General features: G+C 37.0%; 2 protein-coding genes across 6 annotated transcripts in view; one reads left to right on the forward strand and one right to left on the reverse strand.

Moving 5' to 3' along the window:
- LOC141430994 (ceramide synthase 5-like) overlaps positions 1-19129 on the forward strand; it is a 46839-nt gene extending 27710 nt beyond the window's left edge. For 4 of the 5 annotated variants that reach the window (XM_074091912.1, XM_074091914.1, XM_074091913.1 and 1 more), the window contains 4 exons: positions 3874-3992; positions 5060-5204; positions 6357-6448; positions 7016-19129. In XM_074091912.1, coding sequence (XP_073948013.1) covers positions 3874-3992; positions 5060-5204; positions 6357-6448; positions 7016-7025 — 366 coding nt within the window. In that variant the 3' untranslated portion in view covers positions 7026-19129. Of the gene's footprint in view, positions 1-3873; positions 3993-5059; positions 5205-6356; positions 6453-7015 lie in introns of those variants that run through there. The other variant, XM_074091915.1, reaches the window with a different exon arrangement.
- A 1138-nt stretch (positions 19130-20267) lies between these two features.
- On the reverse strand, positions 20268-23450 carry LOC141430773 (kelch repeat and BTB domain-containing protein 4-like). The gene is made up of 2 exons (XM_074091628.1): positions 23208-23450; positions 20268-22090 (listed from the first exon to the last, which is right to left on the reverse strand). Exons 1-2 carry the CDS (start codon positions 23213-23215, stop codon positions 21175-21177), a joined length of 924 nt encoding a protein of 307 aa, XP_073947729.1. The 5' UTR covers positions 23216-23450; the 3' UTR covers positions 20268-21174.
- Positions 23451-23873: the final 423 nt, after the last annotated feature.

A 23873-nucleotide genomic window follows, 5' to 3' on the forward strand; every position in this document is an offset into this window, starting at 1 on the left:
GAGCTCTATAGCCACGTTACGGAATCGAAAGGGGTCGAATAGAGCGGGCGGCGCGGCACAGCAGGGCTACTACGAAACTCGAAACTCGAAGTTCGTATCGTACCGTCCCTCTCGCTCTAGTATTAAATAGTATGAGTGCCAAAGGGACCGCACGACACGAACTTCGAGTTCCGAGTTTCGTAGTAGCCCTGCAGCACTCGACCAGCGAGCGGACTTCGCGGCGCGCGGCGTGGCACTGCGTAGTTTTGTCTTGCGAAGATTGGTTAGCGGCCGTGTAAATAACGCTTGGCTGTGTGCGTGCGTCGATTCGGGCGCTCTAGTATGAAGTCGAATTACTGCCTATTACTTGTATTGTGGTAGAACTCTTGTTTAGTTTAGTTTATTTAGTTTCTATTATTATTATTAGTGTGATAGTGTAAACCAGATATTCGTGGAGCGTGAAGCATTCATTCCGACCCCCGTCATCCATCATGCTACGAAATAAAAATTGAGAGGCTGACTTTGGCTAACGAGTGTGTTGGGCCTTGGGCCGCTTGTACTAAAATGAGGATTAAAAAATAATAATACGAAGGAATTTTGTTTTTGGTATTCAAAAGTGATATTTTGCATGAAAACTGCCACGGGCGGAATTGGGTAGTTTCCTAGAAAAAAAAATGTTCGATTGGGTTCGTCAGTTAGAGGACACGTCAGTATTTTTACATGCTTTTCTTTAGCTTGCCCTGTTTATTTATTTGTTTGGGTCAAATCTTGGAAGCTAAATTTCACCCACTTCCAGCGATCCAATTGAATTGAAATTCGACATAATTATGTATATTTGGTGACAATACAATAAATTGAAAATACAAACTGAAATAAAGATGCACAGAAAAACCAGAAAAATAAGACCAACACTGGGAATCGAACCCAGGTCCTCGGTATTCCGTACCGCGTGCTATACCGCTACACCACTGTTGGTCAACGGCACAGACACGAATTTCCCCTATGCAACACATATCTCAGCTTGTTTGTTTCTTATTTAGCCACTTAAGCAGTGACGCAAACAAGCAAACAAGCTGAGATATGTGGTGCATAGGGGAAATTCGTGTCTGTGCCGTTGACTAACAGTAGTGTAGCGGTATAGCACGCGGTACGGAATACCGAGGACCTGGGTTCGATTCCCAGTGTTGGTTTTCAATTAGGTTTTACGGGATGACCGTAAAAGATAAAAATTTGGAATTGAAATAAAAAATACAAAAAGATTCCAAAAAACCAATCTTGACAATACAATAATCTGGTAGGGACATCTTGGTGGTCCTACCAGGATCGTCTCCGTAGGAGGGAATTCTTTAATGGTTAATAGTACCGACTTGAAATTTGGTACGGATATGCAGTTTAACTGACAATGCAAGCTCAGTCAATAAAAAGTACAGTCAGCAAAAAATCTTGTATTAAAAATGATTTTTTTAACAGAAATTCCTAAGGAACGGAATTCGCTCCCGTCGTCTGTATTTCCGCATGAATACAATCTAGGGCTCTTCAAAGCTAGAGTGAATAGGCTGTTACTGAACCAGTGAGATACACCTTTGCCTCATCTGCACTTAACATCAGATGAGATAGGAGTCAATCACGGGCAGTTTCATGTAAAAAAAAAAACTTATTTCTTTTGTCTATCAAACATCTGTCCTTATTTATGTAGTTAAGACAAAGCAGGACGAATGTGAAGTCTGCCTAAAATGGATTATTCCCAGTGTCCGTACCCCTTTGTTCCTAGGCTACGTACGCTATGCGGCTAACCGCGGGGTTTTAGCGCGCCATCCCTTTTCAATGTATTGCTTGAGAAAGAGATGGTGCGCTTAAACCGCGCGGTTAGCCGCGTAAGGTAAAACGTCAGTTACTGGCCACCTACTAATAATGAATTCTATTTATAGGTGACTAAAATTCATTTTAGTATAAGGTAGCCAGTTATTGAAGGGTGGCAAGTAATTGACACGTTATACTAAAAATGAACTCTGTTTATAGGTGACTAGAATTCATTTTTAGTGTAAGGTGGCCAGTTATTGAACGCCTAACCTTATACTACAGTTTAAGGTCGACAAAATTCCTTACTAACGTCTGGTTTGAGTTGGGTGTATTGAACCTGCTTAGGGCCCCGCTTGGATCTAGGTGTGGACGAGTGTGCATGTTGCTATACTTACAGCTGTATCCTCGTAAGATATTATCCATCATTTTGTTTTTGCGAGGCTTCAAGATGGACTTACCTGGATATATTAAATGCTGGATTGCTATATTCTATTATAAAATACTCAAGGAACTAAGGTCAAGAAAAACACGGTGTATACTTGACGCTGACTATATATAATACAGTCACCAGCACCAATATCTGACGCAATAAAGCGTGCATAAATATCTAATACGACTCTTATCTATTTCTAGAGGTAGGACGTGTCAGATATTTTTGTACGATAATATTACAGGTGTCTGTACAAACATGTATTGCAAAAAGAAATGGCATGGTTTTTCTTTCATAAATAAGGTTAAGGGGCTGTTTCACCATCCATTGATTAGTCTTAAGAGCGTTTATAGGTACCTGCTGAGCTGGCAACGTTGCATTTTTGTTAGTTTTTCTCGATTATTCCATAAAAATTGAATGAAAATTAATAATGTTGTCTGATAGAACACTTCTCAATATATAAGTTAATGTGTCTACTCCAATAATTATTCCTTATGGACTTTTATTTTCTTTAAAAACCGGTCATAAACATTAATTCGTTTTTAAGGAATAAAAGTTTATCTCGAATAATTATTGGAGTAGAGACATTAAATTATATATTAGGAAGTGTTCTATCAGAAAACTTTTTTAATTTTCATTAAATTTTTATGGAATAATCGAGAAAAACTAACAAAAATGCAACGTTGCCAGCTCAGCACTGAAACTGACGGTTAAATGTGATGCCGTCTCTATTTGTTTTCTTCGAATAGGCGGAGACGGCATCGCATTTAACCGTCAGTTAAGACTAATCAATGGATGGTGAAACAGTATTTATATATCGTATGGAAAATATATTTGTATACAGATTTAGCGAATATTACGTTTCAATCGTATTTTGTCTGATAGGTTCATAATCTTCCTTCTCAATTAGCTTCAGTAAACTTCAGTAAGCTAGTTGAGAAAGCAATATTAATACGAACGTTTCCGACAAAATACGATGGAAGAACATTATTTACTACGTCTGTATTCGCATGTGGTAAAGGAGGTGAAGGTTTGATCATGGAATCAAAAGCAATGTAAATATTTTCGTATCAATTTAAACATAGTAAATGATATTGTACCGGATATATCACGTCTTAAATCGAGTTTTTGTTTCGGGCTAATTCGTAGCCTTTCATCCTAGGAGCAATCCGACGCAGCGGCTGCCGCAACACGCGCACTGCGCGCCACCGCTCATCCCCTGCACGAGCTAAACTCGATTTAAGACGTGAGTTATCCGGTACAATATCATCGGTAGTTTCATTGTAAATTTAAACACGTGATTTGTGTAGATCATAAAACTTATTGTCATTTTTAGAACCCATCCGAGGTTCATTATCCAGGAATTATTTGACTGATCGTGAAAATCGCATTAAAATCCGACGCGTAATTTCAAAGGACCTGAAAATTTTATGCCTTTAGAGAGAAAATGAGTTAAGTATGGAAAATGATCATTATAACAAATTATACATTATGGCTTACAATGTTAGGGATCACGACACATCGCTACGTGTCAATGATAGCGGTGAGAAACTTTATTGTATAGAGTACCGAAGCACTCAGTATGACTCGGTCTTTTAACCAAAATCACATGATACTCGCCCTTACTTTTGTTTGTATGCTTATTGAAGATATGTTTATTTCAGGCGGCAAAGGCTACGAAATATGCTGGATACCAGAAGGTGTGCGATAGTATATTTGCGCTGTTCACCGTACTATGGATCGTGACTCGGTTGGGCATATATCCCTTTTATATTATCTGGAGGTAAGATATTCATTATAGAACACAAAATTATTGGTAAAAAATGGCACTCAAAGATGACATGATTGCGGGTGTAAATCGAAATCCGTGGTATAATTCCCGCGTAAATTTCTGAAGCGTTTTAGTCCTTAGAGGATAAAGTATAACTTGGATAGTTTTTATTAGTCATAGTTTTCGAAGTCAAGTGAAGGTCATTGCTTATTTTTTATGCAGGTAGTAAATTCATTACATTGTATTGAAATTAAATAACTATAGGTAGAGTCATTCACGATGACGCATGCCGTGGTTCTTATTACAATGTCATTAATGTCTAATTTTGACAAAATCACGCGTCTTTGTGGATGGCACCTACAATACAGGAAACGATTTAAAAATAATTTATCTCGAAATTATTTTCGATTTACTATAATTGTAAGCAAATAGACAATTCAAGAACAGAATCTGTAGGTCTGTGGCCGGCCTTAGTCTCACAGGGGGGGGGGGGATGTCCCTCCACTTTCTCAGTCGCTAACTATTCCAGCCTCGCTATTATATATGACTTCTGGGCTACGAATGAATTATCAGGAAGCGTAACTCAGAACAAATTCCACACAAAAAGTGGCCATACTTTAATCCAAAACGACTATGATTCAAATACGAATCATTTTCGAGGTTGCAAATAGACGTGCTTGTTATTTGGTTAAAATTCAGAAACAAAGCAGGGATTGGTTTGCGTTGCGCGCGTGATGCAATGTCAGATGCACGACAAATGACGCGCAGAACACGGTTTTTAAGCCCCGCCTACTAGGACACGCAAGGCGATTTTTCTAACGCAGTTACAATTCCTGACTTATTATTTATTCTTAGGCTCTGAGGCTTTAAAACCACGTTTCGAACCTCTTGCTCGCTCTTGGGAGGTTATCGGAAATCTCGCTCACAAGTCGCTGTAAAGTGCGAGCGAGAGATCCGATAAACTCCCAAGAGCGAGCGGGAGGTTAGAAAACGGAGTTTTATTACTCCAGAGCTCAGATGATAGTGATGCTGGTATAACCGCTACGCTAACAAGTCGTCAATATAACATCAATTTCCAGTACGTTGATTCGAGCGCCGATGCTGCTTCCAATGTTCCCGGCTTACTACTTCTTCAATTCCCTGCTTTGTCTGCTCTTCGCACTGCATCTGGTGTGGACGTGGCTGATACTGCAGGTCGCCTACAAAGCCATCAATGCTGGTCAGGTACGTGGGGATGTAATAAAGAAATATTAATTTAACCCTTTCCGCCCGAACTGATACGATCGTGAGGGATAACTATAATTAAATTTGAACCTTATTGACTATACAATAAAATTACACATAATAACGCCGACGTGTGCCCAGCAGTGGGATGTGAATACATAATTGCTGATAATGATGATTAGATTAGCGTGAAGGAGTAACAAATACACACACACACACACACATATATATGTATACTCATAAACTTTAGCATTTATAATACTAGTCATCATTAGAGACCGGATTATATGTATGCAACATAAAAAGCTTCAAATGTGCATTAAAAATGTTAAAATATGCAACATTAAATTAAGAAAATCTTTAATATTTATCAATTTTAAAGTCTAACAGCCTTATTCAATTTATTTTCAGGAATTTGTATTTAAAAATCCTCTAAATTAGCAACAATAAATTAACAATAAATATGAAAAAAAAGGATGATTAACATAATTATGGCTTTTTGCACAACATAAACATGCGGATCGGAAATGGCGGGAAAACAAACATCTCGCTTTTTATTTTTTTTCCTGGTAATTTGCTGCCGCTGCCGTCAATTTTTTTTTTTTAATTATCGATTAGGCCATTTTTTGTCTTTGATTTGTCAAGGTGGCCAACATAACGCGTCTAATCCGTCTATCAGCAGCTCAACAACTAGCAGACTGCTAGCAAGCGTTTATGAATCATACTTCTTGACAACCGTCTAACAAGCTTAATCAGTCTGCTAAGTAACAGACCGATCAAACCTCAATTAAGGTTTTTTTATGAATAAGGCTGTAAATATCGACACTAACAAATAAATATTTATATATATTTTTTTAACAACAAGATGCTTGTTCCAAATGTGCAGTACTAAAACTGTGTCTTCAATCACTCAAAATAATTCTAAAAGTGGGAAAATACCGTTCCACGTCCAATAAGGTAACTGGGCAGGTATTTGAATTTGAGTGTTACTTTAGCAATCCGGTCTCTAGTCCATCATCATCATCCCGGCTTATATACGTCCCACTGCTGAGCACAGGCCTCCTCCCAGAATGAGAGGTCTTAGACTGTATAATATTAATAGGCTGATTTAAAATCGCGAAAGTTAATGACGTAACACGTGTATGATTCCAGATGGAGGGTGATATCAGGAGTTCCAGTTCGGACGTGAGCGATAGCTCGCATTACTCCAACCATAGCACGCCAAATAGGGTTAACAACAAAAAGTAAGTTCAGTTGTGATTGTTGTGTGTCAAGGTGATATCAAGAAAATTAAGTGCGATTAGTTCAAACCCCCGCGCGTCGGAACGGATACACACACACACGCACGCACGCACGCACGCACGCACATATACACGCTTTAGTTTGCTTTAAAGTTATTTGGTCTTCTTTATTTTTAAACTTGAGTTTACCCGCGGCTTTGCATGCCTAAACAATTCGATCTGGTAGTTACAATTGAAATTCCGGGATTTTACAAAATTCCCCTGGGAATCCCCAAAATTGTGTTGTGGTTTTCATTGAGGTTGTGTTAAGCGGTTGAAATTTCTAGATTTTATCCCTATCCCCTGGGAAAATCGGAATAAAAAGTAGCCTATGTGTTATTCCAGACGTCCAGCTACCTACATACCAGATTTCATGACTAAGCCCAGTGGTTGTTATTTCGATATTTTATCCCTATCCCGTGGAAATATAGGATTGTCGCTTCACCGCACTGTACTCGTATAATATCCAAAAACTCTGAAAGCCAACCAAATACCTACATTTTATTAATTATCCTGTATGTTTGTTCGCAGAGACACATAGGGCTTGCTGGGGCGCTCCCCGCGGCGGCGCGCGTGACGCGGCGCCGCGCCGGCGCGGTCCGCCCGCCCGCTGGTACACTAGCCCTAGCCTTAGCACACGGGAACACAGCCTTAACGTAGCACGGGAGGTGCCCACGCTACAACGTTGACCAGCCTGAGGGAAAGAAAAAAAAATGGTCTTGTTACTACAAGTGGGTTGTAGTATGAGCGTTTTAACCGCTGTCAGTTTCCTGTTGCTTATACTGAAGAAATGCGTCAGGTAGTATAAATTACAGTTCATTAAAATTTCTTGCTTACGGTCTCTCATTTCTGAAAGATATAGAGGACTGATAGCGGTTGAAACGCTCCTACAACTACCCAGGTCAATTTATAAGAGCTGGGACGAACGGACTGAATGTTTAAATGAAAGTATCTGTGTGAGTACATGCATTAGTCATTTTCCTACAAAAAAGTCTGACATTACTTTCGTTCAATCGATTCGTGCCAACTCTTGTGAATCGAGATGTACATGATCAAAAAAATCGACACTACGGCGCTGTTCAGCCGAAAACAGTTCTCGTTCCAATATTTTTGGCCCTTACATTGACACGCTTTCTTACTTAATCAAACTACGCAATTATTTGTTTAATTATACGTTAAGGTCTATGCAAAGGCGTATTGTTTACGCGCAGTTAACGAGATTCAGTCGTTTTTGTCGCTTTTTGAGCATTTTCCACAATTTGAACGCGCGTTCACGGACCCGCGTTTGCGCCTGAAAAATACGTCATGTGATAAGGCGACAATCATTGCAAAAGGGCGGGGCGAAATGTGAGTTTCAACCAATGCCATTGGTCGATACACGTCACCGATTCGACGCAATCTATTCTACATAATTATATGATTGACAAAAGCTATGTTTCGTTAACACCTGCGTAGTTCGCATATTTGGCACTTGTCTATTAATGTTTGTAGTAATGAGGCTAAATCATATTTCTGCCTTCTTAAGGCAAAAGGTGGTATCTCGAAAAAAAAAACACAATTTGAGTTATTTGTACCATTGTGTCGCTTAAGACATTCTGCATCACATGGTACAAATAACTCAAAAGTGTTTTTTTTAAGATACCGCCTTTTGCCTTGAGACGGCAAAATTTGTCAAATCTAGCAACTATTAATTATTATTGATCAATCGACCTTATAGCCGATTTTTTTAAATCGATATATTCCATTTATAAATCAATATCATATTTGGAAATTAGATTATTTATTAGTTTATTTTGTAGTTATTTTGAACTTTTTTTTATAGTAATTTGTTTTATTATGTTTTCTTTAGTTTGTAAGATCGTTTTTTTTATCAACATTCGGAAACGTCACATTAATCGAAGCGAAAGACAAGAGCATATCTGTCTGGCGATTTAAAATACACTCAAAACTATTAAAATATAAAATGAAGCATAATCTTCATTGTATCAAAAATAATAAGTGATTAAACGAGCTTCACAAGTGAAGTTCTATCATTATTATATGACTCGCTTCATTCGAAGATATAATTAATTACCAGGTAGTCCCTTAGGATTAAGGGACTACCTGGTAATTAATTATATCTTCGAATGAAGCGAGGAAATATAATAAGTGATTAAACGAGCTTCACAAGTGAAGTTCTATCATTATTATATGACTCGCTTCATTCGAAGATATAATTAACGAAGAATGAAGCGAGGAAATATAATTAAAGAGGTTTAAGTATAGTTGTTTGTAAAAGCCCATAATAATCATTTTTCTTTATGAATTTCAATGGATCATTTACATTTTCTTTATATCGGTGCTGTGTCAAATTTGTGAACTTACTATGTCATTCATAATCATAACACGACTCCCTGTGTAAACCTTCGCGACACGGAATTTGTTTCTAGAAATTCCGACGAGGGCAATTTGGTAGAATTGTGGCGCATTGTCGTACAGCCTGTGGTATCTCGGAATTAAACAAAGAAACGGAATATTATTTCAGTTCATAGATCGCTAGCGCGTACAGTCAGCGGCAGAAGTGGATGAGCAGTTACGGCGCTGAAAATGATCTACACACGACTCTACTGCCAAAGTAATAAGAGGGTGTTGATCATTTTGCTGTTGACTGTACAACTAAAATACGTATGAGCTAGTGTGAAAAGAACTTACCTCATTATTTGTATCTTGGCTAAATGTGGATAAGTAATATGGCTAAATTAGTTCTTTTTTAAGAACGATCAAAAATTTCTAGTTTTTTTGACTTTGTATAGTCAGCGTCAAAAGTAGCTGGTCGCTTTTGTAATTTATCGTATCAACACATATTTTTGTCTAGAAACTTTTTGATGAATTTTGCCGACTTATTGAATTTGCTATCGGTAACATGTTGTGTGCGTGAGTCCAACAACCATGCCGACATCTCTGATGATCTTGCATTATCGATCTAAAGTATACCCTAAATGTAGGGTCTCGCATCACACTTGAATCGATTAACTAGATTCCCTCGGAGTTTCCTAAATTTTTTACGTGACGTCAGCGATGTTACGATACTATGTTTGCGTGTTGAGAAGTGTTGCTTCCGAATACCCTCAACTCACTTCTCCCATATAGTAGAGCGACATATTACAAAAGTAGATAGTTAACTTCTGCCGTTGACTATAGTTACCCAGTTTAAAATCGTAACTCGGGATTTCTTAATGATATCTACTAAAATATGACCAGTGGCTTTTCGTATTACTATTTGATTACTAAATGGTGATGCCAGTTATTTAATTAATAATATAATTATAATGGAAAGGGCTGTTTATTATGTCCAGTTGGATATGCGGGCGTGATTGTCGGCGACGGTAGATTTCGTCTACGTCTTAGGGACCTTCGATATGACTTTTTTTTACGCGGTGAGGACGTGCGTTTTTATCGCGTTTTGGCAGATTTTACTCTTTTGGCGCAAATGAAACGTGCTGTAAGCGCGCGTTTGTATCGATACAAACGCACCGCACCTCAGCGAGGGGGGAGCGGCGGGTGGGGGCGGGGGAAAGACGCGATACAAACGCAAGGATCGTGTGTTAGGCTAAAACGTGCCGGCGTCCTTGTGTTTGCTGAAGGTTTGATTTGCGTTTGTATCGATACAAACGAGCGTAAAAAAAACGTCGTGTGGAAGGGCCCTTATGTATTTGGTGATAATGTCGGTTACGGCTTATCTTATAACTTGGCATTTTCTGCCGCCATAAGATCATAAGGCACTTGTCCCACCGCCGACGATGAGAGAGAAGCGAGTAGAGCGAGTAACTAGAAACGAGTGGGCGAGCAGCGAGAAGCGAGTGTAGTTTTGTCGCTCGGCTGTAAGCGAGTGTTCGCGTGCGACGGGCGATTACTCGCTCCACTCGACTCGCTCGTGCGGGGCGGTCGCCAAGCTGACATCGCTGAGCGAGTATCTATAGCTCAGCGAGTTTTATAGCTCTTGTCGCTGCGACAAAAGATGTAAGAGCGAGTTCTCGCCGACAGTGTGAACTGCCAGCGATCAACTATTAATATATGTGTCTCTTTTACTCACACAGGATCTTATATCTTTTGTTCGTTTCTTGAGCGAGAAAATAGTCGATAGCCAATCGTTTCCTCGCTGGCGGTGAGACAAGTGCCTAAAGCGATATAGAAATGGAACTTGGAAGTTACGACAAGTGTACACTTATGTGTTTATTTTGGAGCCGATGTGCATTTCACTTTTGATCTTGTGAGGGCAGTTTTGTTGGGATGTTTTTTTTAACTAGTATTATAAGTATTATTTTAATTATCATATTATGAAAATGGTGTTTCACCGTCGTCGACGAACGTACACTAGTTAATTATCATTAGTATTATAAAATTAACCAAAAAATATCCTAAAATTATACATAGGAATTTGCACTATTGCCTTGCCTTTTTAAAGGTGTTTCGCGTAAAACTTAATTAGTATTAAATTCGTGCATAAATATTATATGAAGTATGCTTTGGAGAGTTGAACGCCTTTTTCTAAATAGGTACAAACTTAAACTTAAGTATTGCTGTTTTCAGTATTCTCTAATAATTTAACAATCGCCGCGTCACAAATAGTTTAGTTTTCGAAGGTTTCTTAGGTTTTAAAATTCATGTCTCAATTACAAATTACTTTCGGTAAGTATAGCTGCTTAAAAAAATATTCGGATAGTTTTTTTTTTCTTTGAATTGGAATGTGGTTTTTAATGTTTAAGCCTCATTTTAACAAACTATTGCATGGGACCATGTAGTTGAGTTTCGTTTTGTTTCTTCAATAACAGTTGTTTTTACTTTGAGAATCAAAATACCTGTTCGTGGAAGAAAGGCGTAAGTTATTATGACTTACGTCATTTTTCCTCGTATGGTGCGTATTTTTGCTGTCATTTTTGTACAAGAAACAATATGTTTCACGGCCTCAGCACGGTATCTTGTAATTAAGGGTAGAACCACAGTTTAAACTCGGTAAGTAATCAATAGCCTTAAGCCCGTGCTCGCATAGTTCGCGTAATTTGCGCATAGCGGGCGCACATAGTTTATGCAAGGGTTTAGTCAATATACAGAATACCTCAGGCACCACAACTGTTTTAACTTATTAGAAGTTAGTCTGATATGCATATTTACAAATCATCATCATCATCATCCCAGCCTATATACGTCCCACTGCCTACATACATTTATTGTCACTACATAAATTCGTACTTGGTTTTATTGATAGGAATAGAAGAGGACTAGAAATTTGACACATTTTTGTCAATAACCTATTGAGTTTTTACTGTGGTACAACCCTAGAACAAAATTATTATGATAATGTGATTTCTAAGGATAAGTTTCTACCATTTCTTCTACATACTACTAACCCTTTTTATCTCTAAATCCCGCCTCTAAACTATAGCTTTCTAGTATAAAATTACGGAATGTTCATGTGTTGTACAATTAAGAGCATAAATATGTACATTAAGCATAAACACGGCAAAATATACACCTTTACTAATTATAAAGTCGGTGTATACAAATACATACGGGACGTGACCAGGACGAACCCTACACCCTCTGTAATGAGGGTTTTCACAGAAGCGAAATATCGCTAGATGGCGTTAGATTGGTTAAATAACTAAACCAGGGTTTCTCAAAGTGGGGTACGCGAACCCCTAGGGGTTTGCTATTCGACGGTAGGGGGTTCGCGACAAGGTTTACGTGATGGTGGCTGCAAGACTGGCAAGATGATTAAGATTGGTTTTTGGAGTCTTTTTGTATTTTTTATTTCAACTCCAAATTTGTTACTTATGTGTTTGTTATTTGTTGTTGTTTGTTTCAGTTTGTATTTTCGTTGGCAAGACGATTCTTACCTATATTTGTTACCTTTTATTAAAATAAATAATATACATTATATTATCATGATGATTGAAATAAAAATAAACTTAGTTTCTCCAACAGCCAGTTTTTTTACTTTCTTTAGGGGGGGGGGGGAGGGGTTCGCTGTCGTCTAGAAACTTTAACGGGGGTACGGGGAGTCATAAGTTTGAGAAACCCTGAACTAAACGAACCAATCGCAAGCAAACGTCAAACAGACCTCACTAACTAACGCCATCTAGCGATATTTCGCCCCCTCATTGAAAATGGATCGTTCACAATCATTATTTAAGTAAAACCCCACACTTTTAATTGCAGTGACCACACACTTAGTAAACAATTTATTACTTTTTGATTTGCAACATTAAAAAAAAACGTTAATCTCACTTATACTTGTACTATAGTAGCCAACTAGCTCAATCCAGTTGGGTTGGCCCTGCTCACGTCTCTCGAATCATCCTGTTTATTTGACGCAACGGCTGTCTGTATACATATTTATGACCTCGACTGTACATAAAAAATCGGTGCATTACTTAAAATGCCAAAAATTGATCAACTAGAGGCTTTAATTGATGGTTTTTGTGCCTCATGCGACCATCGTAATATACATGTTTCTGGTCCTGCTACATAATAGTATATACATTAGTTGGTATTTGGGCAGGATGGAAAACTTAAACGTTTGCTAGCACAGCACGTAAGAATACATAGATAGGTATACAGTCAATAAATATTGAGCATCGGGAATAACCGGAAACCACGAATATTGTTTCGTCAGAAGTTTGTATTGTACTTGTACATTTAAATGTACATTCTAGAGTTGCTTGTTGTGTAAGTTCTGTTTAATTCATTTTAACGGTCTTCAAAAAAGGAGGTTCCTTATACGTCTATATGTTTTTTTTGTAAACAAAAAACACTGACACATTTGTCAAATAAAAAAAATGGTTTACTAATGTTTCGGCGAATAAAGTTTGGCAACCTGTTTCATTTCGCAACTTTTCATTTCCCAACTGTTTAGTATTTCTGAAACTGTAAATATTTCAGGATTTTTATAAAACTAACCTAACCTAACCCAAAGGTTCTACACGATGGCCCTGAAATAAATCCTGAAATGTTTACAGTTTTAGAGTTTGCGAAATGAAACAGGTTGCCAAACGTTACGTTGCGAAAAGGAAATACTCGAAAAAAAAATATAGATGTAAGAATGAGATTATCAATTTTATTTTAATTTATATGGATATCCAAGATTAATACATAAAAAAGGATACAAGTTACATATTTTTTTACATACTGGCAACATACGACACTGGCAGCGAGTGAAATAATCAGCAAATACAAACTTAATGAACATTTAAACGAAGATTCTAAATTCAAACACCGCATACTAGTATCTAATTGGAAGAAGCACTTACATTTTATCAATACCATGCAAATATATACTGTACCTATAACTATTCCCAATGCTCAATGTTTACTGACTAAGTACATCTGAGAGTACAATAGCTACTTTTATCACGTAGGTGCATGTAAAGTTTACATTGTAATCGTTGGTCGGCAGTGCCTTCTCATACTCGGTTGTACATAAATAAACGAATAAATAATAAAATAAAATAACTAATATGAGTAGGGTAAATCGCCCTATTGTGGGCAACGAACCAAACTAGATGTCGTTTATTGAAATTAAAATGCCGATGGTGGAGTAATTTACTCTACTCTGGGTTCAAATAAATCTTCGCAAAAGGTTATTGGCACTTCGAGCAAGTGGTCGTTCGTTGGTGTGCGTTTCCACCAGAGATGTGCGAGGATGTTTTGCTAGGAAAGTATTTTTCATAAACTAATAGAAACACTTAATTTATGGCTTATGTCAATCCAATTTATAGAAAGGGTAAACAAAGACGCCACTAACCCGACCACAGACATTTAATGATGTGAAAACCTAGAATCTATTGCAAAATAATTAATTAATTAATCTGTTCAGTAGATCAAAGTATTTTTGTCTATTTTATTATTTACATACAATACTTGATTTCATTCCAAAGACTGTTTATTCAATTATAAAAGCAGTAACTATTTTTAAATTTTAAAGTAAATAAATAATAATCGCTTATTCAATCGAATATTAATCAATTTTTAAAATGTCAAGTTTTCCACAATCTCTATGCTAGTCTATGCTACTACAGATTATACACGAGTTTCATTCAAGATTTTTCAAATGAAAATTAAATATTGACATCAAGTGAATTTTGGTGAAAAAAGTGATTAGACGTCTAGTTAAGTTAAATGTGTTGCAACCTCCCACATCTCTAGTGGAAACGCAGCCTAATTAACGACCACTTGCTTGTCTATTAATACAAAATTTCGAAGTGCCAGCCTTTGCCAAGATTTATTTGACCCTCCACCCATACTTAAACGAACAATTTAACTACTTCACAAAATAATTAAAACTAGGATAACTTTAGAAATCTTGCTTGCGTTATTTTTTAACGTTAACATTATGGATACTAGGTAGTCAACTCTGTAGATAAGGAATTTTATTTATTACTTAGTTAGTGCCTTTTACACTCTTACGCCAGAAGTCAAAATCATTCCCATAGAATACGACGCTAGTGTTTTTTTTGCATTATTTTACCGACCGTGCGGACTAGGACTTGCTTTTGGGTCAGTTAAATTCGTTACCTACTTATGTGCTATCTGAAGCGAAGATTAAAGGAGCGGCCACACCGCTGCTTAAAAAACGGTGACGGCACGGAATCGCAGTGACGCATCGTATACGCACTGTTTTTATCGCATGCTCTCCACAAGTCTACACCGCTGCTTAAAATACGGAATCGCAGTGACGGTACTTTACCGAACAAAATTCGTGACGTTTACGACACGTCACTGCGATTCCGCACCGTTTGCGTATTTTAAGCAGCGGTGTGGAAAGCATGCAAAAAAAAGGGTGCGCATACGATGCGTCACTGCGATTCCGTACCGTCACCGTTTTTTAAGCAGCAGTAGGTACTTAAGGAAGTTGACTGACCAGTTTTAAGAATTAACTTACTATTGCATTAGACTAAGTAGAAACTGGCTATGAGGGCTTTTTGACAGGCGAAATATCGCTAGATAAATTAGAACTTTTCCGATAACATACCCAATTCACAACATTTATGCCATGTAGTAATTAACATTTGCAACGCAACGGTCCACTCAAAACACCAAGTCATATCATTACGATTATCTCTCGATCGCCCTATTTATTGTTAATACCTACGGCGTGCCTAAATCTGCGTAAAATTGTAATATCGGAAACGTCATGGGTTGTTAGTGTCAAGAAATCGTTTTCACCAGAGATTTGCATGCGTTGGGAGAAATGTGTTTTCGTGAACAAATAGAAACGCTTCAATAACCTGATTCTCGTGCAGCGCAGCACTAGTGGAAACAACACAGATGAAGCGTTTTATTGGTTCACGAAAAACATTTCTCCCGACGCATCCTCGCACATGTCTGGTAGAAACGCAGCCTTAGCCAAAGCCAAATTATCGCTACAATTCTGACGCGTCTCTGCAGGGCTACTACGAAACTCGTGCGAAGTTCGTGTCGTGCGGTCCCTCTGACACTTATGCTATTTAATACGAGAGCGAGAGGGACGGTACGATACGAACTTCGAGTTTCGAGTTTCGTAGTAGCCCTGCTGACTTTACATGTACGATCTAACGTCGCGAAATGCACAAGCTAGTTTAGTTATTGTTAGGCGATTCAAATCACCCAAAGATGCTAATTGAAGCTTAGATACTGTTAATGTTATAGTATTAGAGTTTTTTTATAGAAAAAGAGTACATTTTGAAGTACATTAAATTTAAGCGAGCGTGTTCACGCCTTGTTTATAGTTGGCGAAAAATTCTTGTGATTAAAAGTCATATCTCTCCTTTTTATTATTTTAGGTACGAAAAAAGTACGTAACTTTATAAAATCTGAAACCTGCCTATAAGTCAATCTACTGTAGACACCATTGTAAAGGCACAGATAAGTTATGACGACGTTTATTTGTCGCGTCTTAAATAGACAGATTATTCTATGTAGTTCATGTACCTATACTTTGTTTTTTTTTAGCATTAGAAAAGGGGTAAACAATCTTGACGAGTTTTATATCAAAAAAGTTTAAAAAAAACGGTAAATATACTTAGTGGCAAAAAATTTGGTCCTCAAATGTATGCAATAATATGTATAATTTTGTATGTAGTGGGCCAAATTTTGTGCCATTGAGTATATTACTTATGATACCAAAATCATGTAAATGATCCTATGTTCTTGCTAATTGTTACATATTTACTGTCACTTATTTTTCAAAAGTGTTTTTCAATAAAAAGACCCGTCAGATTGCTTACCTTCTTTCTAATGCTAAAAAAAAAAAATTATATCATCTACTCTACTTTAGTTAAGTCTGTATCTCTACGACGCGCTAACTGAGCGATGTTTTACTTAAAGGCTTTAGGATAATTTACTAGTTTATTTATTTAATCGTATAGCATACATTTAAAATAGGCTTTAGATGGCGATAGATATGTTTACGAATGCGAATGGCTCCTTTCAGAACCCACAAGCGAACAGCTCACCGAGCATTTCGACTAGAGATGTCGGACCTTCAGTCCGCATCTTGCGAATTAACATTGAGGGTATAAGCGCTGCAAAGAGTGTGTGTATGGACCTATATATTATAATTTACTTGTAAATTATACTAAAGCCTTTCACAATTTTTTTCTCAACACTTATTAAATGCCTGTATCGTATAATAACAAGTTAAGTACTTACTTGCCAGTTATAATTTTTATTGTTGCCATCCACATGTTAGGATGTTGCTGTAATAGTGTAAATCAAGCTTTTTGTACGACAAGAAGGAGTAGAAATACGTGTAAGAGAAATTTAAATATATATATTTTTTTAGTTTTCCAAATGCCATTCCTTTATAGATTTTGTATGATAATACTATTCTAAGACGCCACTTATTAGCTTACTCAATGAAAGGTTTCCGACAAAAAATATCGTTAGATGCCGTTAGTATCATCAGGTGAATCATTTAGGTACACACCAATTCCAACGGTAATACAAATGGCAAACAGAACTCGCGTTACTGATGCCATCTAGCGATATTGCCAGAAAACAATCATTGACTGACTTTTTAAATCAGTTGCGAGGAATCAAACTAAGTAGTTTTTTTATTAACTTGATTAAAAACACTCCAATTGCCTTATAATCAAGCGTGTTTCGTCTAAAATGTGATAGTTATAAAGAAAATCGCGCCCGCGTTTTGTTTTTATTGTTAGCTTCGTTTATACACTAGCAGCGCCATCTATAGTAAAATCTGGGTGAAATTTAAAGCTGCAACGTCTGCAGTTAAACAATAGCGTTATCGCTTAAATGTAATAATGTATTTTGCGTATTATTATAATTATTTAAGCCTCCTATTTCCCACTGCTAAGCGACCCCCAAACGCTTATTAGAAATAAAAAGAGGTTGTTTTAATGCCACTTCAATAATGCGTGACATTATATTGTATTAAGTTTTAAATTTATTTTTTTGTTTTTTAATAGATATTGTTTTAATACTTGTTGATTAAGTAATGAATGTTATATCCAGTTGTTATTTGTTTTTATTGAAATGTATTTATATTGTTTTAATCATGTTTTTCGTGGAAGAAAACGCCTGAAATTGACTAAAAGACATTTGAACTTGGAGCATGACTCAAACTACATTAGAAGCCGAATCTCAAACTGACAATTTTAAGAGTTATCTGCAAAGCACCAGTCCAATAAGGTAAACGTTCGAGTGCACGACACACTATAGATGACACACTGCTGTCACCTCTATTGTTAATGACACAAAAAGAAAAATTTCAACTTTTTGGATAGTGACGAGTCCTCATACGTTTACCTTAAGCATTGACATCTGTAAATGTGATTTTGTAGAAATATAAAGAATATGAAATTGCATCGAAATATTCGATAGTTGATTTGTATTTCAGTATAGGTTTGGTCGAAGGCAAAGTTAGAAATGCGTAAACTTCAAAAATTTCATTGTTGTTAAATAGAACTCTATTTTCCAGGGTCATAAACTAAACTAAAAGCACGCACGGTATCGGAGAATGAAAAATGGGTAGCTGGAATATTTGGAACCTTTTCAAAATGAATGGTTTCACGCTTTTTTATTTTGTTTTGGAACCACAGCTGTTCATAATTTATTTTCCGTGTTTCAAAGTGCAAAATTATGCATTTGAGTTTTAAGTATCATCTATCTCTATCTACCTATTCTCGTATATATACGAGACCGAGATAGATAGAGTCATTCACGATGACGCGTGCCGTGGTTCTTATTACAATGTCATTAATGTCTAATTTTGACAAAATCACGCGTCTTCGTGGATGGCACTAGGTATATCTATCACTGACTGTAGGTAGGTCCAGCCAGGCGTTTATTCAGTCTCTAAAAGTATTAATAATAAAGCTAGTTCATGATTATTGATTACACATAATGTAGAATAATTTCGTGCCTTTTAAATATGTTGTTACGAGGAAAGTTGATAACTAATTTTAATATGATGTTACGTATTTGTAGTACGTAGGTAATACTTTAAAATTTTTGAACGTGATCTCTTTGCGTTTTGGCACATTCAAGTACTTTACGAAGAAACCGTTTATATTTTTTTTTTATCAGGAAGTTTATTTGGTGTTTGTTTAAGATTATACTATTTGTATTGAAATAATTGGAAATACAAAATTTCACACCACTGTACATATTATTTATTTGATCCGTTTAGAAGTTATGTTACTTCGTTGCTTTGTATTCGTGATAAAAAAGGATAGCTACCACTACCAAGAGTTCTCAAACTGTGCTGTCACAAGCGAGACGCATTGAGAAATGGTACGCTCTGGGAACTGATGTTTAAAATCATATGATTTGAAAAGCAATGGTGAAAAATTGTGCTCTTTTCATATAATCGAAAATTTAATTTCAGGTGTAGTATCGTATCAATACAAAAATATTTACCACTTTTGAATGGTAATTTCCCAGTGGTGATTTTAATAATCGGTACTGAGGTCACTGACATGCGTATCTGTAACGATAAAACAAACGAAAACAAGTGCAAGGGGGTGTCGCGTAATAACGTGTATAGTCGAAGAAACTGAATCACGTACATGTACCTTTTCATAAACAATTTCGCTATGATTTCTTTGGAAAATGTAGGGGATGTCGACATGACATTAGTAGCACAAAGGTTCCACCCTGTACGTGATTCAGTTTACTAAAAAAGATTGGAAACCCCTGACTTGTACGAAATCCGAAAACACAATTTTAGATTAGTTTATCCCAATCATCATCCCATCCTAGCCTATACACGTCCCACTGCTGGACACAGGCCTCCTCTCATAATGAGAGGGCTTGGGCCGTAGTTCCCACGCGGCCCCAGCGGGGATTGGGAACTTCACACACACCATTGAATTACTTCGCAGGTTTGTCCAGGTTTCCTCACGATGTTTTCCTTGACCGCAAAGCTCGTGGTCAAATGTAATTTCGCACATGAATTTCGAAAAACTCACGAGGTGCGAACCGGGGTTTGAACCCACGATCCTCTGTTTGAGAGGCCACAGGTCAAACCACTAGGCCACCATGCCTTTTTTACACCAATATGAAAAAAACGAGGTGGGCGACTATTAATTTTAAATTACCGTTTTTTTTTCTTTAATGAGGGTAGGTGGCATTCAGGGCAGTTTCATTGGGATACCATGGCAATGAGAACCATTTTACCTATTGTGTCTCATCTGGTAAATGGTTATACAATCAAATCGGAAGTCGTTGGTGTCGCCAAGTGACTGCGTTGCCGCGATGCCATAGTGTCTCAGTGAAAAATAGAACATAATATAAAAGAAAGTTTTCAATTTATGACAATAATTTATTTACAAATATGAATTTTACTTTTTTACAAATTCTGAAAAGAAGAGTAGGTAGTATAATCTTAAAGGGTAAAAAGATGTGCCCAGAAAAGTAAATGAGAGAGGTATTTCGTTTGCTGAATAAATAAAACGGAAGAAATATAACGCTTTGAAGAATGTCATTGATTAAATATTGTAAATTAATTATTATTATAGGTATTATATATTGAACTATGCACACATAGCTGCGACTAGATAGGGTATTTTGTACACAAATGCATTTAAGAAATAAAAAATAAATTAAAGATCATTTCTGTAATGATCTGGACTAAGCTAAGCTTACTAAAATAAATAATTAACGGTCCAGTCAGTCCTTTAAAAACAAAGAATAAAACTTATCTAATTAAACAACAATCACCCTTTACTTTCTCCTCTTCTGTGTATTTGTATCTTTTTTATGTGATTGTGAATGTTGTCTCTGTGAGTGTGAATCTTGTCTCTGATATGAATCTTGTCTCTGATGCGAGTCTCTTCTTTGTGTATGTGAATCTGGTGTCGGATACGAATCTTGTCTCTGATATGAATTTTCGTATCTGATGCGAGTCTCTTCTTTGTGTAAGTATGTGAATCTTGTGTCGGATACGAATCTTGTCTCTGATATGAATCTTCGTCTCTGATGTGAGTCTCTTCTTTGTGTATGTTAATCTTCTCTGATATGAATATATTCTCTGTGATTGCGACTCTTGTCTCTGTGAATGTGAATCTTCTAAAATTAAACACAATTTGTTAGACAGCAATCACCCTTTACTTTCTGCTCTTCTGTGTATTTGTGTCTTTTTTATGTGAATGTGAATCTTGTCTCTGATATGAATCTTGTCTGTTGTCTTTCCTCTGTGAATCTGAATCTTATTTCTGTGAACGTGAATCTTTCTTCAGTGTTTCCATATCTTTTACACAGGACTTTCCCTTAACTTGAGAAAGTTTTAACATTTCTAGTCTGTTAGCAGTTCTGACGAGTTCATCCGTTGTAATATGATCCAGAGCATTAAGCAATTCCGGTATCTTGTTATCTATCGCAAATTGCCGATACTCCAACAAGTTCTGAGAGTCTACCACACTAACCATATCGAAAACACAGTCGGCTAACAGATTCTCGAAACGGTACTTTTTGGCTACCTCCATCAACGACACTAGGTCTTTTCCAGGCAGGATACCCAAGTAAAGGTATTCCCTCAAATCCAAAAGGGTTTGGTGACTGGCGTCCTTAATCTTGATCTTAATCTCTTTGTCATCTTTCCATTCGCCGAGTAGCATTGATTTTAACATGCTGCTATGAGCGCACAAGACCGCTCTGTGCATCGCAACGTTGGCTGGCACGCTCCCGTCACTGACCAAGTGGATGTCATAAAAGGATTTATCATCGAGAAGATTAACAAATGTCTTATCTTTTAGCTCGCATGTGTTGAGATAAATTTTGAAAATGTACATTTTACCATCCGATGAGCTTGATTCTGTGGGGGGTAGTTTTCCTAGGCTTATCCAATCAGACCAACTTCGTGGACATATTAATATTCCCGTGAAGGCAAGTCTATAACACCTGATGTGTAATTTCACCCTGTTATTCCTTGACGGAGTAATTCTCCTTGCTGACATATATAGCGCGCTTTTGGTGAACTCGAAACGCAACAGAGCAGGGTATTTGTCAATTAACAGGTACATCACATCACGGTCATGTTCTAAATTTCTATAGTCATTTTCATAAATTGTTACGACAAGCTTCACATCGGGGGTTCTCTCAGCTTTCTCTTTGTCAACGATCTTTCTGTAATGAAGAACAATGTTTTGTTATTTACAGTCAACCAATTTGATTCCTAGGCCATCACAGAACCCTGTCGTATTGACATTTTAGTTAGGTGTAGTCAAATAATATTATTTACTATGACAGGGTTCCATAGTGGCCTAGGAATCAAATTGGTTGACTATACCTACAGACAAACGGCGCAATGGTAAGTAGAAAAAAGTACATAGAAAACGTAGAAGAATCAGTCAAGTCACGGTAAGAGCCCTCGCGCCTACGGCGTTACGCCCACTATACGTCGGTGAGATTGCCAATTCCGTTATGTGCATTTTTTTATATAAGTACCTATGGATTTTGGCATTTAATTTAAAAGCCATATGTGCCAAAATTCATTTATACTTAGGTATGTAATTCTACCTACCTACCCACTGGGAATTTGTTAAAATAACGGTATTTAATGTACCTAGGTACTATAAGGTACATCACTATCCTACTATCCCACTAATATTATAAATGCGAAAGTTTTAAGTCTGTTTGTTTGTTTATTTGTTGTTTGTTTGTTACTTCATCACGTCTAACTAAACCTGAACCGATTTCGATGAAATTCGGTTTACCTACAGATGGTTTAAGTCCCGCCCGGGGAAGGACATACTTAGGATAGTTTTTATCCTGGAAATGTGCATAGTTTCCGCGGGATAGTGATAACCGAATTATACGCGGGCGGAGTTGTGGGTAACGGCTAGTGATTTTATATATTGATGGTGTAATCTACACAAAGTGGCGTAACAATAGGGTGACATTACGGGTATAATGCTTATGGGGGCCCTTTTCCGAAAAATGTCAGGAAGGATAATGCCCCTCTACATTGAAGATTGGCCCCTCCAATAACTTTATGACGGGCTCTGATGAAGTAGTTACGTTATGCCAATGTTACAGCGACATTGAAGATTTGTATCATGCAAGTATTGTGTCTGTACAGATTCCAAACTTCTTAAGCATAGGCGACGCATAATAGTGGGGGTCAGTTTGCGCATGTTCTCTATTTGTAGTTCCAAAGACGTTAACTCACGGGTATTCAAGGTAATTATTAATGAAGGAGTTTGTCGTAATTTACACCTACATTTAATTAAAATGTACTTACATTTGCATTGTGGATTATTGTAAGTTCCTTTAAATTTGGGCAAAGAGAGTACCAGCTTGCCTTCACCTATTTATGATCCTTCGATCCAATAAAGTTATTTCAGCAAGTACCTACTTACCAGCCTAATGCATTAGTTAGTGACAAGTTTTTTTGCAAATTGGTAAATAACGTGAAGAGATGAGACAAGGGATTGAGCTGAAACAACTCTGATAACAGAATTACCGGGCGCCTAAAATGGATCTACCCTCATTTAAATTGAATGAGAGTATTTTTGAATAACGACCAGACGTCTGTTTATCATTTCAGGGAGCGCTTCCATTAAGAAGGAACGGAGCAGATAGATGCAGATTCCGCAAAATTTATTTTATTTAAAATATTTTCTATTTTCGGCTCCCTCCTCTTGTAATGAAATGTACTTATGGCGTTCGTTTTTTCTAACCGCTGTGTAACTATGTTACTACTGAGTAAATTACTGTGAGATACTAATTGGTTAAGAAAATAGCATATTACTATAATTATTAATTTATTATTATTTTATATTATCTTGTCTTCTTGCGGTAGCGTATTTCTTTCATCAGCGTATTGACACGTTACAATAGTGTACTGTATACTGTATAGTTTGTGCACGCATGTGTTTTAAAGTGAATAACGCTTCAAAACTGTCAA

Source organism: Choristoneura fumiferana, chromosome 9 (genome assembly GCF_025370935.1).
Source record: "Choristoneura fumiferana chromosome 9, NRCan_CFum_1, whole genome shotgun sequence".
Classification (NCBI taxonomy): domain Eukaryota; kingdom Metazoa; phylum Arthropoda; class Insecta; order Lepidoptera; family Tortricidae; genus Choristoneura; species Choristoneura fumiferana.